At 36.1% G+C, this 17892-nt stretch overlaps 1 protein-coding gene across 1 annotated transcript in view; it reads left to right on the plus strand.

Moving 5' to 3' along the window:
* The first annotated feature begins 5675 nt into the window (after positions 1–5675).
* LOC140748166 (uncharacterized) overlaps positions 5676–17892 on the plus strand; it is a 29249-nt gene continuing 17032 nt past the window's right edge. The window contains exons 1-6 of the mRNA XM_073080908.1: positions 5676–6058; positions 6148–6257; positions 6350–6440; positions 9590–9772; positions 12016–12266; positions 17277–17420. Of these exons, the coding sequence (XP_072937009.1) occupies positions 5908–6058; positions 6148–6257; positions 6350–6440; positions 9590–9772; positions 12016–12266; positions 17277–17420 (930 nt within the window). The 5' untranslated portion in view covers positions 5676–5907. The remainder of the gene's footprint in view (positions 6059–6147; positions 6258–6349; positions 6441–9589; positions 9773–12015; positions 12267–17276; positions 17421–17892) is intronic.

Consider the following 17892-nt stretch of genomic DNA (forward strand, 5'->3'; position numbering starts at 1 on the left):
CTTTGTCTATGAGCCACAATCTATAGGTAAGTTAAAATATAAATTAGACTACGCTTTGTGATAAGTACTTATATTTAAAAAAAAAATAAAAAAATATATATAATAAAATAAAATATATATATTTATATAGTCTCTTAGTATTGTACAATAATATCCTACATAAGTAAAATTTATTAATGAAATATACGTTTTAAAAACGAAATGTGGGGAAATATGTATTAAATGTACTGATATTATATTTAAGTGTATGTGTCTGTAGGCGAATAGATAAATTTAATTTGATTTACTATACTTCTAATAAGTAAGCCGAATAGTCAGTATAATTTTATTTGTTCTTTTAGTAGTAAATTCTTAAGTTTGTACTTAAAACTCCCTAATGATTTTAGGCTACGAAGAGGAGGCGGCAGGTTGTTCCAACACTTCGTCGCGCTGTAACTGAAGCTGCCCCTGAAGGCAGCGGAGCAGTAGGACGGGTACCACAATTTATCTGGAGCTGATCGGGTTCTATCCTTTAAGTGGTCTCTAGCCCACGCGAGCTTACTAAATAGATACAAAGGTTCTTTATTTTTTATAATACCAAATATAAGTGTGGCAAGATGTAATTGCCTGCGGAGGTCCATTTTTAATATGTTAGCGGTATTGATGTACGGAGTAACGTGGGAGCGGGGCGGGATATTAAAACAAAAGCGTGCGCAGGCATTCTGTACTCGTTGGATCAGTTTTTTCGTACGTGCTAGAAGCCGTGGCCCAGTGAGCGTATCCGCGTAATTGAACTTAGATAGAACAAGGGCTTCACAAAGGTTGATGCGCAAGGTTACACTTAGGTAATTTCTTATGCGGTATAAAGTTTTTAATCTATAATAACAATTGCGTACAATGTTCAAGATATGCTTCTCGAATCTGAGGTTTTCATCGATGACCACCCCAAGGTTACGTGCCTCTGGCACTCTATCGAGTACTTCTCCATTTAGAATAATAGCCGGACTTTTTGCACCAATCTTGCGGACCTGTGTAGGTGTACCCATAATCAAAAATTTTGTTTTTTTCGGATTTAGTATTAAAGCGTTCCGTTCTGACCACTGATAGGTGTGATGATAATGACTCTGGAGTGGAACCACGAAAGGTTCTACCAATTATTAGGAATATACTATATAAAAAGTTTTTCTCATACGATTTAGTCGATTTATTGAGTGCCCGTCTGTTATAGGAACTAGGATAGGATAGAATAATAGGAATAGGAACTGTGCCTTCGTGTATCTAATTTCTATGATTATTTTGGAAAACCATTGTGATATATTTGATGAGATAGAGATAGAGATTTTTAGAGACTGAGATATTTAGATGTATTATGCATGGGCAATAAAAAATTGAATTTGAATTATTACTTAGGTTTGTAATTAAGGAAGGCAAAGCAAATTTGTATTTACGATGGCATTTATAATTTTAGAGTTTTAGGTTAGTATGTAGGTATATTGTAAATGGTTCAATTTTGCAATCATTTTGCAATAGACAATATTTGTAATGAGTAAAGGTGTAGGAACATGGTTTTGTACAAAGAAATAAAATATATTTGTATATGTCTTTTTATTTTTTAGTTAAGTTTTTGTACACAGTAAATCGAAATAACGCTTGTTAGTGTGGTACTTATTAGGTAAGTAGGTATAGTCCGTGTAAAACTGCTAGTCCGCTCTGAATATAGAAATGAATCGCGTTCCATAGCAAAAATATTACTACACCTGCTCGCAACAACTTCAGAGCGGACTAGCAGTTTGGTGCGGACTATACGCCTATTGAATAGATTTTTTTATAAAATTGATGTAACAAACGAGCAGTCCATTTCTAACTCATGGCAAGTGTTCACTGCCGTCCATGAATATGTGTAACCAACTTCATATAGAACCCCGTTTTAGAACCAAGAGGGGTTCTATCTGAAGCCGATCATGCGTTACCACCACGGTCACCACCTTTGTTTTCGAGGGGGAAACATTCAAAAGGTACCCGACGACGTGGGAGCGACGCCGGGTTATGTGGGATTTTTACCGCACTAAAACCCCCCGGTGGGCGTCCTCAACGCTTGGTGGAGAACTCCGGCATCTCCGATGGAACACAACCGGAGTCCTCCAAGCGCGATGCCCCGGTCGGGCTCTGCCCTGGGGGAGCACTTTACGCTCCTCCCGCACACCTGGTGTTTATGACGGCATGCGACATGCGGCACACATGCCGCCGTTCTTCCCGGGGTTGCTCTCCGGACGCTTCGAGCTCCCACTCTTGCCGCCGGAAACCCCGGAAGCCCCCTTTTAGTCGCCTCTTACTACAGTACTACAGTAGCTAGGTAACCACGGGCCCTGGGGCAAATAAAAAAATGGGGCCCCAATGCTATGTAAACGAATCAGGTTTTATCATACAACAATATAAAATATACAAATACTTTAAAAAGCTTTGTTTGAGCACTGCAGGTAATAAAAATATTAAACAGTAACACCATAAATTTCAATTATTAATTGGTGTAGGTTTGGCTAATAAAACGAAATAGAGAAGATTCAAGAAATGTCGTCGTTTTTAACTTGGGGACGAATTTCCTCTTAAAGTGATTTTAGGGCTCCTCTCATTCGGCTATAGTCTACTGGGCTAGTCAAGTGTGAAATGGTAGACTTGACACATCTTTGAGATATTATTACTTTCTCAAGTTTCATCACAATGTTTTCATTTGCCGTTAGAACAATTAATATTCACAGAACTGCTCGATTGCGAGTACATGTTGTAGAGTACGTACACGAGGATATCACTGTTATCATCACTACGAACTGTATCATCATCGACGCATTGCTGTCCCACTGCTGGGCACGGGTCTCCTCAGAATGAGAAAGATTAGGCCATAATCTTCCGCGCTGGCCAAATGCTAATTGAACCACTACCTATCCATAATTGTTACGAATTATCTATTGCAGGACAAAAATTCGCGATGATGGAAATGAAGCTGGCCGTATCAACAGTCCTGCGTCGGTTCCGTCTGCTGCCCGTCACCAAACCAGAAGACATCGTGTTCATCAGCGACTTCATACTGCGCTCCAGAGACCCCATTTATGTCAAATTTGAAAAGCGTTCCTAATTTGACTAAATCACTCAGATGTATTGTTGAAGCAGTCGGTTTTTAATAATAGTACCATTTTCCAACTTGCCGTGTAGTTATTATATATAAGGGATAATATCTGTCGCGTAAATTATAGTAATATTCTTTTTGTGTATAAAATTATCCAACGAGCTAATATGCCAGTCCACCTAATGGCATACCACTACAACATAGTGGTATAGCACCATAACCTAGTGGCAATAGCTACTTACCTTTAAGTGGACTGCATGCTAGATATAATAGATAGGTGGACTGCGCGGTTAGATAGGTTAATTGTTGCTACTCCTGCTCTTCCCGATGACTAAATTGGGATGCCTCGTATGTCTCTCTTAGACAACATCCTTCCAGCAGAATGCTTAGAGAGCATAGTGCTTTACACTGTTGTTATATGACAGAAATAGGTGTGATGATAATGACTCTGGAGTGGAACCATGAAAGGTTCTACCAATTATTAGGAATATACTATATAAAATATTTTCTCACATGATTGAGTCGATTTATTGAGTGCCCGTCTATTATAGGAACTAGGATAGGATAGAATAATAGGAATAGGAACTGTGCCTTCGTGTATCTAATTTCTATGATTATTTTGGAAAACCATTGTGATATAATTTTGAGATTGAGATAGAGATTTTTAGAGACTGAGATATTTAGATGTATTATGCATGGGCAATAAAAAATTGAATTTGAATGATTACTTAGGTTTGTAATTATGGAAGGCAAAGCAAATTTGTATTTACGATGGCATTTATAATTTTAGAGTTTGAGGTTAGTATGTAGGTATATTGTAAATGGTTCAATTTTGCAATCATTTTGCAATAGACAATATTTGTAATGAGTAAAGGTGTAGGAACATGGTTTTGTACAAAGAAATAAAATATATTTGTATATGTCTTTTTATTTTTTAATTAAGTTTTTGTACACAGTAAATCGAAAGAACGCTTGTTAGTGTGGTACTTATTAGGTAAGTAGGTATAGTCCGTGTAAAACTGCTAGTCCGCTCTGAATACAGAAATGAATCGCGTTCCATAGCAAAAATATGACTACACCTGCTCGCAACAACTTCAGAGCGGACTAGCAGTTTGGTGCGGACTATACGCCTACTGAATGGATTTTTTTATAAAATTGATGTAACAAACGAGCAGTCCATTTCTAACTCATGGCAAGTGTTCACTGCCGTCCATGAATATGTGTAACCAACTTCATATAGAACCCCGTTTTAGAACCAAGAGGGGTTCTATCTGAAGCCGATCATGCGTTACCACCACGGTCACCACCTTTGTTTTCGAGGGGGAAACCTTCAAAAGGTACCCGACGACGTGGGAGCGACGCCGGGTTATGTGGGATTTTTACCGCACTAAAACCCCCCGGTGGCCGTCCTCAACGCTTGGTGGAGAACTCCGGGATCTCCGATGGAACACAACCGGAGTCCTCCAAGCGCGATGCCCCGGTCGGGCTCTGCCCTGGGGGAGCACTTTACGCTTCTCCCGCACACCTGGTGTTTATGACGGCATGCGACATGCGGCACACATGCCGCCGTTCTTCCCGGGGTTGCTCTCCGGACGCTTCGAGCTCCCACTCTTGCCGCCGGAAACCCCGGAAGCCCCCTTTTAGTCGCCTCTTACTATAACTGGGTAGGGTATAACTGGGTATACCGTAGCCCTATTCTAGTCCCGGAACTACAGTGACAGCGGTCACCACTCCTAAGGATTCATGGTTCCTTTAAATGTAGTTCGATTCATGTCCTTTATAATTAATTATTCACTATTTATTCCGACTATTAATGTCATATGAAAGTCATGGAAGAAGAAGAATGTCAGAAAACGCAAACTTCTAGAAGATCTTATAATTCGAAGACTACCACTTCCACATTGTCGTAAAACCCCATAGATATAAAAATATGGATTGGTACTATACATACATTAAAAGATGAATTTGGCGGCCTAGTTTCACTTGTAAATGAGATAACTGCGATCGTTCAAGCAATTATCCAAATATATAATTTAAGTTTTCAACGTTCATAATGCACGAATATGCAAATTGAACGCAATAAAACACAAATACGCCCAGACACGCACGTAGTAGGCACGCACCCACTAGAGTGGGATCTCGGGCCGGCGGTAAGTGTGGTCGCATACCGTCATACGCATCAGACAATGTGGCGAGCGTCAAGCTCACCTGGGCGACTCCTATTGCGTTCCTTTGGAAATCCTTTGGAAAATACTGGACTGTCAAGATTTTCTGATAAAAACTGTGATTCCACTCCACATTAAGATAATCTCGGGATGTTATCATTTAGATGGAGTCGTGGATGACACTTTTCCTTTCCATCTCCGGTCTATTATTACTATATAGTTGAATGTCTATGCTCCTATACTTAGTTCTGCGCAAAGTACTGCAATGAGAATAAAATATTTCACTTCTGTGCGGATTTTATTTAAATTATTTTGTGTGATTTTCACACAATACAGCAGCTAGACAGATATTTAAGTTACTTAAACATTTATATATCTGCCTCTACTACTAGTATGCCTTTACACGGCATATTGGCAGCTGCATCGGCCGCTAAACACGCGTATCTCATATGTATAAATGTAAAATTAATTATCTCTAAACAATTATCTGTTGTCTTATATATATCGACGCCCGACTGGCAGTACAGTGTATAGAACTATTACATAGTGATTGCATACAAATACATGTAACACCTAATTAAGTACTTAATATTATATTTGAACGACTCGTAACGTTTGGACGCGCGTCTAATAATTTTCGCGATGATTTACGTTTTAATAGCTTTTGTGGTGATATTGTTTGTAGTGGATTATGTCATTAACTACAATGAGAAAGCGCGAATGATTAAAAAAATTCCAGGGCTTAAGAATCACTTTCTAATTGGGAATATGTTGGAAATAATCGTTTCACCAGGTTATTGTAGTTTAATAGAATAAATAATATTGGAGCTTGAATGGCATTTGATACAAGATTGATTGATATTTTGTGTTTTTTTTTTATAGTTGAGCTATTTCGTATGGGAAGAAGACTCGCTAGTAAGAATAATGGCATTTATAGTTTTTATTCTTTCATGATAGCAGCTGTAAACATTTTCAATCCTGAAGATATTGAGGTAAGGGCGTGCTAAGTAGGTACATTAAAAAGCTGAATATTAAGAATTAATTAAATGTATATAGTTAAACATATCCATGTTTACAATTTTAGATTATAATATCAGGTATGAAACATCACGAAAAAAGTGAGGTGTATGAGTTGTTGAGACCGTGGTTAAGAGATGGATTGCTCATGAGTAATGGTAAGAATTTGCATTAACTATTTTTTGCTAACAATTCTATTTGAATATCCTTATCTTACAATTTTTTGTAATAAATTCTAATATATGATTATCTTGTGTGCTCTATTATCATTCGTAATTTACATTGTAAAACTAAATAAAAAATAAAACAAAAAAGTTTAACATCATTTAAGTATATAATAATAATATTTAAATCAGGATATAGGACAATGTATTTGAAATATCAGGTATTATGTGTTTTATTTTAATTTACCATAATTACAACACTTAATCTAAGGTATTGTTTTTAAATGTAGAGTAGATCTTATGTTATAACAAAGTTGATAATTAGGATGACATTAGAAAACAAAGTATCACGGGTCAACACGTGTTTTGTATATTAAATATCAACATGCAACAACATTCTGCGATTCTTATACTGCTGATAAAGTAAATTTTTTAAGGAGGTTTATTACATAAATTAGATTGATTAAACTTCAATAGATAAACGCATCGATGATACTACGTGTCGTAAAATATAAATAACTGGCCTTTATTAATAATCAATCTATCAATTTTTTGTCTGCCGATGATCGAAATTATTACTATTTATAATTCATTGAGTAGAGTAGGTATTCATTGAGTTAATCTTAAGTTGTTGATTATTTTAGCAATATATTCAAAATATTTAATTATAGTATTATTTTAATTAATTATTTTGTGTTATATTCATGATGTGTTATTTTTATAATAATAAGTGCCCATTTATATAGTCATTGGCTGTATGGGTTATACGATTGTGTGCATAAGCATAAAACAAGAAAAAGAACGCGCTTGGCGCGTGACTTGTATTTTACGCGGGAATAATAAAAGTTGTAAATTGGATCAAGAAAATACTTTGTGTTATTAATTAATTGGTGCGTGCTAAGTAGATGTCGCTAAACGTTAACGATATTGCTTAGAGTGAAATCAGAAACAAGGTATATTTGGGATGGACCCGATTGTTGCATATAGTAAAGGTCAATTGGACCACAATGTTTTTTTATGTATAGTGGCAACGATAGCTCAAGGTAAGTGACACTGATTGTGGTAAAATTGTGTATGGGAGACTGAGAAGTCGGAGCGGCCACCGTATCGGTCTGACGCGCAAAGGGTCCCAGGTTCGATCCCCGGCCAGACAGATATCTAAAATGAATTTAGATTTCTGTTTCTGTGGCTGGGTGTTTGTGTATTTGTCCACGTGTGTGTCCATGGCACTCACGACACAGGGAATCCTAGTGTGGGGCTGTGAGTGTAGAAAGCGAAATTTATTTAAGCATGTGTATGGCCATAGATTAGTAAAGATTACTCGCTCCTAACAAGAAAATGTGCCCAGTTTTGAGAATTGAAACACTTGCGTAAAAAATTTTTACCACGTCTCCGTGCTAAAATGTCCCTAAAATATTTGAAATTATTATTATAAATTATTTAATTATCATGAAAATTACGCAGTATTAGTTATTTATTCGTAAATTTTCTCTAAAAATGTTTTTATTTGTCAAGAATTCAAAAAAAGAACTTACTATAATAAGCCATTTGCGGCTTCATTCAATTTCAAGGCGGCGAAGTATCTTTACTAATCTATGTGTATGGCTGATAAAAAAGTTATTATTACGTATTTCAGGAGGATTCCTTGCTATATTTTCGTCCTTAATACGGAAAAATATGTAAACTTTTGACAGGATCATATAATAAAATACATGATTAATAAAAATGAGCTCGCTCTAAAAATAAAAATATTATTGTGTTTACGTGGCTAAATAGATGAATCTTGCTTAAAATATAAATTATTTCTGTACTTTACTTTCTTTTTTTTATTTGTTTACGAGTGGGAAACCTTCAAAAGGTACCCGACGACGTGGGAGCGACGCCGGGTTATGTGGGATTTTTACCGCACTAAAACCCCCCCGGTGGTCGTCCTCAACGCTTGTTGGAGAACTCCGGGATCTCCGAGGGAACACAACCGGAGTCCTCCAAGCGCAATGCCCCGATCGGGCTCTACCCTGGGGGAGCACTTTTGGCTCCTCCCACACCATCTGGTGTTTACGACGGTATACGACCACACATACCGTCGTCCTTCCCGGGGTTGCTTGCTGGACGGTCCGAGCTCCCACTCTTGCCACCTGCAACCCCGGAAGCCCCCTTTTAGTCGCCTCTTACGACAGGCAGGGGATACCGTAGCCCTATTCTATTCCCGAGACTACAGGGACATTCTGTACTTTACCTACTGCTACTTCCTTAGGTTACGCGAAGGACTTTTAACGATATTACGGTATTTTACCATTTTTTCTGTAACGTACATATTTTTGATGTCATTAGTTTACATAAGCATGTATAGATAAGTATATAGACTAGTAGCTTCATATCCGTGTCGTTGACTCGAAGGGTTTGATAAAGAGGACGCGGAATTTCGAGTAAATTTGCATTCAATTGTTATTATAATAAAGATGAATATAGGACATGGTCTGGTCATTTGCTATTTCGAGACAAGTTATCGTTTGTTTGTGGTTATCAGCGCTGCGTATTGTTATCATAATTTTATATCAATGAAATTATGTATGTGTTATATATTGGCCTTAATCACCATAGTTAGAAATTCGAATTAAACAAAATTACTAGAAAGACATCCGATCCTGCACCGCCGCCGTGCCGTGGGAACGCTGACTCCGCACCACCGCTCCGTTTCCATCGTACAGTCCCGAACGTGGGAATTGACTCTGGGCGCTAACATTGCCCCAGCAAGTCACTTAGGATAGTTAGTTTTAATTTAGGTTAGATTTAATCCAAAACATGTAATATTCTGTTTTGATTAAATACATATATATAAGTAATTCGGTCTTTCTGTATCCTGGCTGCTGCATCCCGACGCATTATATAACTTATGTAACAAAGCACTTGACATAAACAACAACAATTTATTTATTTTTGCTAATCAAAAGTTGTATTTCTTTTTGAATAATTTCAATTTGTTATAATTAAAATATTATGTACGTATTAATGCGACATTAAAGTATTCCTTTTAAATTAATTGAGCATTTCAAAATCGCATTATTATATTTTTTCAAAATTACTTATAAATAGTTTAATTGTTATTTGATACTTTTTATATTCGTGTAAATGTACTTTTGAAGGTTCAAAATGGCAACAGCGCCGGAAAATCCTGACCTCCGCTTTTCACTTCAATGTTTTGCGACAATACTACGTGATAATCCAAGAAAACAGCCAACGGTTGGTCGAGCTTTTGGAAAAAGCGGGAGGAAATTCTACAAACGTCACTTCGGTTATATCAGAATCCACCCTTCACACAATCTGTGGTAAGTACCAAAACATTACAATATAAGACTGAGAAGTACAATATAATATGTGGTAGGTGTGGAAGGTGGTAGAACCCTTTGTGGTTCGACTCCGGCGGCACCACCGCCACACCTATTTTTACCTTATAACAGCAGTGTTAGGCGCTGCTGTGTTCCGGTTTAAAGGGTATGGTAAGGGAGACATACTTTTCCGAGGCGTTCCAGCTTAGTCCTCAGGGGTAGCGCCGCATCTGTGGCCAACCTCAGGTAGGAATATCTAATCCTATCTGGGGTTGATTACAGATGGTCATGGGTGGCAGTAGCTACTTACCATCAGGTGGTCGTCTGCTACTCCTATATTATAAAAAAAATATATAATAGGTACTTCATTATTGATGTCGTCACGTATCATCATCTGAATATAAAGATTACAAAGTTTAAAATTAAACAATGATTGACAATGGTGAGAAAATATGAAAAACTGTTATGTAAACAATGCTCTACCATCGTTTTTAATATTTTAGAGTATTATTACAGTACCTAATTCATGCGCTCATTTGTACATGCTAGATATTATGTGCCTAATTTAATCGCAGATACATATTGTCATGATAAGGAGAAAACGCGCTTTAACCTTTTGTGTAATAAACAGTAGATGTAGTCCGCGCCAAGCTGCTAGTCCGCTCCAAACTGCTAGTCCGCTCGCTTGTTGCGAGCAGGTGTAGTCATACAATTTGCTATGGCGACGCGATTCATTTCTATATTCAGAGCGGACTAACAGTTTTACCGTTCGATGCCAGAATTTGGTAACGCACTCCGTGCTTATTGCTAATATCGATAACAATAATTGGAAAGTCATTAGTAATGACTACGTAAAATTACTAATGTATAAGACAGTGTCTCATAATTTTTGTTTGTTTTGTTCATTTATCTTATGATTCTTCTCAGAGAATTAAATATAAACAAACACCATATTGTCCAACATTAATTAGTTCCGTGTGATTAATATATCCCCCTCTCCAGGGAACTCCAGTGAGTTAAATTTCATATTTTAGCTCTAGCCTCGTATAGACAAACTAAGTCGTTGAAATGGTCATTACCATATACAATTTTTTTATTTTTATTTTAAATGTCCGTTCGCAATTTTGCCAATAACATCTTTTGTTGTTCACTACCCAACACTAACCTGAGAAACGATTTTTGTCACTCCGATGGAACAGTCGTCCAATAATTTCGTCGTTCTTCGTCGCCCTTTATTACGACGCTTCATTTACCACGGTTTTTTTGGCTTGACTTGTACGAATGCATTTCGGTATGTAAAGAAATCTTTGAAGTCAATTTTACCTACTTTGAACAATTATTAATAACCGATGACAATATACAGTTTTAATAATTATGTACCTTTCTCCTCATTGCGATCGTCAGGATTACTCATTTTCTTAATGTGTATAGCGTGGTTTTTATATTATTTAACTAAAAAAAATATATATATATATATACAATGTGTCCCGGCATGTAGTAATAAAACTTTAACACTGGTATCTATGATCCATTTCATCGACGAAAATACCTCATATAGGGGGTCCATTCCAAAACACCACCAAACTACAGTATTATTTGTTTTTAACTTATCAAAAGTAACCTTAACTCAAAAAAATTACGGCGAGATGTGATCTATCTCTCGTAGGGACTTACTTTTGATGTTTTTTCAAAGGCAAATGTGTAAAGTAACTAACCAAAATAAAAAAATGCTAGCAAATATTGTTTTTCTTCTATTACTGTAGGGAGAAAGTATTTTTTTTACTATATTTTTGCGTATCCAGACGATTTATTCAAAAATAGCGCACAAACGAGTGCGTTAACCTACTATTTTTTTATAATTTAATAATAGTATTTGAGTTACTAAACAAATTGATATATCAATCACTACTCTAGGTCTATTACTTTAAAAGTTATTGTTGACCGAAAAGACCCCTTCGCTCGCAGGCGCACGCGTACCTCGTTCGATGACTATGAAGCAGGTAACACAATGTTTTTTTTTTTTTGGAATGGACCCCCTATATGAGGTATTTTCGTCGATGAAATGGATCATAGATACCAGTGTTAAAGTTTTATTACTACATGCCGGGACACATTGTATATATATATATATATATATATATTAGGCAGAAATAGGTGTGGTGGTGGTGCCGTCAGAGTCGAACCACAAAGGGTTCTACCACCTTCTATATTACACTAAAATATTATTCATCATCTCTTTTCAGAGTCTGCAATGGGCACTCAGCTTGATAATGAAAAATCAAGTGCTGGAAGAGCTTATAAGGAGGCAATACAAAATATAATCAAAGTCTTATTTCATAGGTTTATTAAAATATATCTCTATCCAGATATATGTTTTAAACTGACTAATCTAGGGAAGTTGCAATCAAAATATTTAGCAGTTATGCACGGTTTTACCCAAAAAGTTATAGAGAGCAGACGGAAGGCTATTGAAAATAACGAAGTAGAAGTGATTGAATTTATTTATTTATTTATTTATTTATTTTAAGGTTCACCAACACAAGATACACCATCGGTCCTTAATTTCTAACATAATTTGTTGTTCAATCGTGTTCTTGCAATTACAGGTGAACACAGCTTACCTATTTATTTTCACAAAAAATCGTTTTAATTATTACATAGACACGACATTATTATTATTACTAAAAAAAAGCTAATTGTTAATATTATGATTAAAATCTTATTACATTATAATTAGAAAGTCCTAAAATTATTAATTAAATATATTAATATGGTCAAAATTACAATAAAATTAAAAATGTCACTATATTATGGATTAAAAATCATTCGTAATGTCATTATTATAATTATGAATTAAGCCACTTAAACTAAGCTAAATTAACACTAAATTAAGCTGATCGACTCTAGAATTCTTTCGTCAGATATTTTTTAAATTGAGTCAAAGAATCTCCAAATATATCAATTGTGTGATTAGAGGAAATGAGAGTGTTATACTGTTCGCACAATCTATTTAGGGGTGAATTACGACCAAGTTTAGAATGAGCCCGTCTCAGAAAAAATGGCTTGTATTTACCTGGTCTGGGTCTTTTAAAAGGCATATTAAAGGTTATTTCCCTCAGAATTTGCGGGCAGTCTAACACTCCATTTACAATTTTATACAGAAACACTAGGTCAAGCATTCGTCTACGGCTCTCTAGAGATGTCATATTAAAGTGTGCTAGTCTGTCATTGTAGTTTTTAAGAGATCTGGTGTTTTGGCGATATGAAAGTATCTTAAGGAACTTTTTTTGTATTCTCTCAATACGTTCTATGTATTTAATGTAGTGTGGGTTCCAAACAACACAGCAGTACTCAAGGCAACTTCTTACCAAAGAATTGTAAAGGAGAATTATTGTTTGGGCTTGTTTGAATTCCTTGGTGTTGCGTAAAACAAATCCGAGTGTTTTAAATGCTTTAGACGTTATTATGTCTATTTGTTTATCGAATCGTAGTTTGCTATCTAAGACGATTCCGAGGTCGCGAATTTCCTGGACTTGTTTGAGAGGTCTATCACCTATTTTATATACTACTTCCTTGCAACTATTTACTTTTTTCCTTGAAAATCTGATGTGGTGACACTTATCGGTATTTAATGTCATATAGTTACGCTTGCACCATTCAGATAATCTATCCAAGTCCTCTTGGAGCTTTAACGCTTCGTTAGGATTATTTACACATCTAGCAATTTTTAAGTCATCTGCAAACAAAAAGCATTGCGAATGTTTAATATTTTTGGTTATGTCATTTATGAAGACATTAAATAATATAGGTCCCAAATGGGAGCCTTGAGGCACACCAGTCTTCGTTGCATATGGCGAAGAGCTATATCCCTTAATTACAACGGTTGCGGATCTATCACTTAAGTATGACTTACACCACCTAAGGAGGTTTCATTCCCATTGAGGAATTTTCCACTCCCATTGAGGCAAGTTTTTGGACTAAGACATCATGGTTGACCAGATCAAACGCCTTACTAAAGTCTGTGTAGATTACGTCCATAGAAGACCCAGCATCCACCGTGTCGATAGCGCTATTAACAAACGAGACCAGGTTAGTTGCCGTTGACTTATTTGCAAGGAACCCGTGCTGATTTATAGACATGCATTCTTTTAGGTGCCATGTAAGTTCTTTGCATATTAGCTTTTCAAGAACCTTAGCTAAGGTGGGTAAAATGGAGATAGGCCGATAGTTATTCACCATCTGTCTATCACCGGATTTATAAATTGGTATTATGCGTGCCTGTTTCCATCGCGTTGGAAAAATACCGCTACATAGAGATTTATTATAAATGATTTTAAGAGGATATGATAATGGTTCAGCGCATTTGACAATAAATACAGGTGGGATGTTATCACAGCCTGCACCTTTGTATGTGTTTAGCCCTTTAAGTACTTTAACAATTTGCTCATTGGAGAACGTACAAGTTATAAAACAGTTGGAATTGATTTCTGGTACTTGACTGGATTGAGTTAAGTTAACTGTTTGCTTATTGAAAATAGTAGAAAAGTTTAAGGCAAACAAGTCACAAATTTCGTTGCCATTTGAAGCTGTTTTTTGTTCTAGGTACATTTGGCTAGGATAAGCGCATTCATTTTTATTTTTAATCTTCACATGTGACCAAAATAGCTTAGGGTTGTGTTTCAGAGATGCCTCGAGCCTTGATGTGTAATTCTTATAGCAGTTGTTTTGAAGTTTTAAACACCGATCTCTCAACAACTGAAAACTAATTTTATCCAAGGGATTATTGTGCTTTTTTACTTTCATGTGACATTTATACTTCTCTCTGACTAGTCGAATTAATTCTTTGGTAAACCATGGTGGGTACTTTTTGTTTTTTGGTTTTGACATAGGTACATGAATTCGAATAAGATCATCAATTATCGTATAAAAAATATCCAACATTTCATCCACTGATAAATCACCATTAAATTTGTCATCCCAGTCAATAATCTTTAGTTCATTAACTATTACAGAGTAGTCAGCTTTAAAAAAGTTTGGGCGGGGAGAGACAGATGTAGACATTTTACATCCCGCGACACTAAGGGTGAATTCCAGTGGAGGATGCAACGGATCAATAGTACTTAGAACATGAGGATCATTTGACATGTTAACGGCTGATACATTGGTCAAAACGAGATCTAAAACTTTAGATTTATTGTTTAACATGTTATTCCACTGTTTCAGGCCATGTAGGTTAACAAAATCGAGTAACATGTCGTTTAATCGCGAACTAGGACAAGAAGATGCTAAGTGATGGTCATTCCATGTTATGCTACTTAAATTAAAGTCGCCGAGTATTAGTTTATATTTAACATCATCAAGAGCTTTATTTGCATTTGTTATATAGTTTTCTAATATATGTGCTTGGACTGGTGGTGGTAAATAAGTTGCGCAGATTAAAAGTCGTTCCTTTTTCTTATTATCAAAAACATCTACGCCGACCCACAAGTCCTCGCAATCACTTTCTAAATTCTTAAACTGACGTGAGTTTAGGCTTTTATTTACCGCTATAAGAACACCACCTCCAACCTTGAGATTATGAAAGCCTGAAGTATAGCGATCCCGCCTGTAAACAATGTATCTGTCGTCGAATAGTTCAGAACTTAGGACACTGTTGTGGAGCCATGTCTCGGTAAGTACTATAACATCATAATTGTGCATACATACATTTAGGTAAAAATCAAGTATTTTTGTGTTCAAACCTCTAACATTCTGGTAATAAATATTTAAAGAATATTTTTTTACAAGGTTCTTATTAGGTTGCATTTTTATGACTGACTTTAATACTTATTATTTTGCAATATTATTAGTTCAATTTATTTAGCTTCTCTAGACTGTTAACGAATATACGTTCGGAGAAGTCGGTCTTTCTCATAAAAATGTGACCGTTACGAACCCAAACGTATTTATAATTTAATTCCTTAGCTTTCTTTCTTGACGCTGCGTGAAGACTTTTTCTCTCTGGTGAGAGGTGTTCAGCTACATATACTGGGGTGTTCTTCCCACCAGAGATTCCGAGATGGCCTGAGTGAAGTTTTTCTTTCGGATTGGATTTGTTGAATTTAATGCAGGCCGCTAAAATCGTGTCTCTTATTCTTTGGCAGCTTAGTTTTACTACAATCGATCTGGGACGTAGCGAATCTGAGTCTTTCTTTGCAACGCGAGTACAATGTAGAATGTCGTTTTCAGACAGATCGTATTTGAGTGTAGAGCAGAGCTGTTTCACCAACGAAATTATATTTTCTGCCTTTTTTTCAGGGACACACTGTATTTCCAAGTTGTTTGCGCGGGACAGCTGTTGAATTTGGTTTAATTCTTGACTAATATGAGTTATGTCACTTCGCAGATTTTCACTCTCCTTTTCCAGTCGTTCAATTACTACGTCTTTGTCAGCGATTTCCTGTCTTAGTTGTTCCAGTTGTGTGTTGAGAGTAGTAAGGCAGCCCTTGAATTCGCCTATTTCATCACATATTTCCTTCAATTTTCTGTGTATTGGGCAGGTGATACTTTCAAAAGATTCCTTGAGCGCTAAGGTTATTTCTTCCCGAATAATAGTTCTTATGTCATTAATAGGTGCATAATTCTCTGAAACAGCGGCGTCCCTATTGTCTCGACGCTGTGCCGTTCGCTTGGTTACGTAATCGGTAGGTGAGTTCTCATCAGGTAATGGTCCAGGTTCGGTTCCTAGTGTTGAGCGGACTGGGGTGTTTGAATTATCAGTTCGTGGCACCTTACTTCGACAGATAGGACATATCCAGGAATTCTTTTGAGTTATCGTCAGCTTTTTAAAGCTCGCTTGTGTGACGCCAGCACATACCAGGTCGTATTTACTCTTGCACATGGAACATTTTACGTAGCTTGTCGCATTTACAAAAATCTTGCATCCTGGGCATTGATCACCTTTATCCATGTTAAATTTCTTTAAAATTATATGAAATGTTATAACATTATACGAATATCTTCTTTATTATTTTTAATAGTACGCAATTACAAAAAAAAAAAAAAAAACAAAAAAGTATATTGAAGACGAAAGGAAAAAAAAAAAAAAAAAAAAAAATTTGCTGTCCGAGGATTTGAACTCAGGTATGCCGGGTTGAGAGCGTATATCTTTGTGCATTCGACCACGTAAGCGTACTTAATTGAGTCGAAATTTATAGTCACATGCTAGTGGCAATGTAATGAGACTTAGTGAGTCTGGTAATGAGTCATTACATTCATTATTTATTCAACCTGCACTGTCACAATGTTTTGCACTAACCGCTTCTTATAACTTTGAGGTTTGTAAGTGTTATTATGATCACAAAACTGCACTAGTGTTTAAGATTTTACCACCAAGTTTTAGGTTGTCTTTTAATCTTTCGATATGTGTAACTTTCACGCAAGAAAATGTATTTTTAAGCACTTTTTACGATTTTAATGTGAAGAGATAAAGGTCACACGTCTTAGCTGCTCCGCGGGTAGCGGGGAATTTGAAGAAGATTTGGAAGATATTCAGTACAATAGCAAAAAGAAAAAGGTGGCCATGCTTGATTTACTGATTTCTGCAGAGAAGGATGGTTGCATCGACAAAACCGGTATTCAAGAAGAAGTTGATACGTTTATGTTTGAGGTTTATATGCTTGCTAATCATAATATTTTTTAGCATAATGGATTATATTAGCCAAATATAGACGCCCTTCGCAATGTTTGACATTCGACCACAATTAAGCAAGCGCAAATAAAAACTGCACATTAGAGTCACCGAAGTATAACATGCTCCACTTATCAATTTTTGAAAAGCACCCCACAATTTTTCCACAATTATACAATTTACTGTGCCTTAATTGATTCCTAGATTGAAAATTATTTTCTACTTTCCAGTTGATTTTATCATAAAAGCGTGTTTTTTAGTTTTTTGAACTATATTTATTTTATTAATTTTTAGTATTTGTTGTTATAGCGATCATCATTATGCATCGTCTGTAAAAAAATCAAGTGTCTATCTATTACGGTTTAAGAGATAAAGCCCTGTGACTCACGAACAGACAGCGGAGGGTTTCGTTTTTTCCTTTGAGTACGGAATCCTAAAAATCATTCTACAA

This window comes from Epargyreus clarus, unplaced genomic scaffold (assembly GCF_041222505.1).
Source record: "Epargyreus clarus isolate Ecla_fem2 unplaced genomic scaffold, WU_Ecla_fem_2.2 ptg000003l, whole genome shotgun sequence".
NCBI classification, from domain to species: Eukaryota; Metazoa; Arthropoda; class Insecta; order Lepidoptera; family Hesperiidae; genus Epargyreus; species Epargyreus clarus.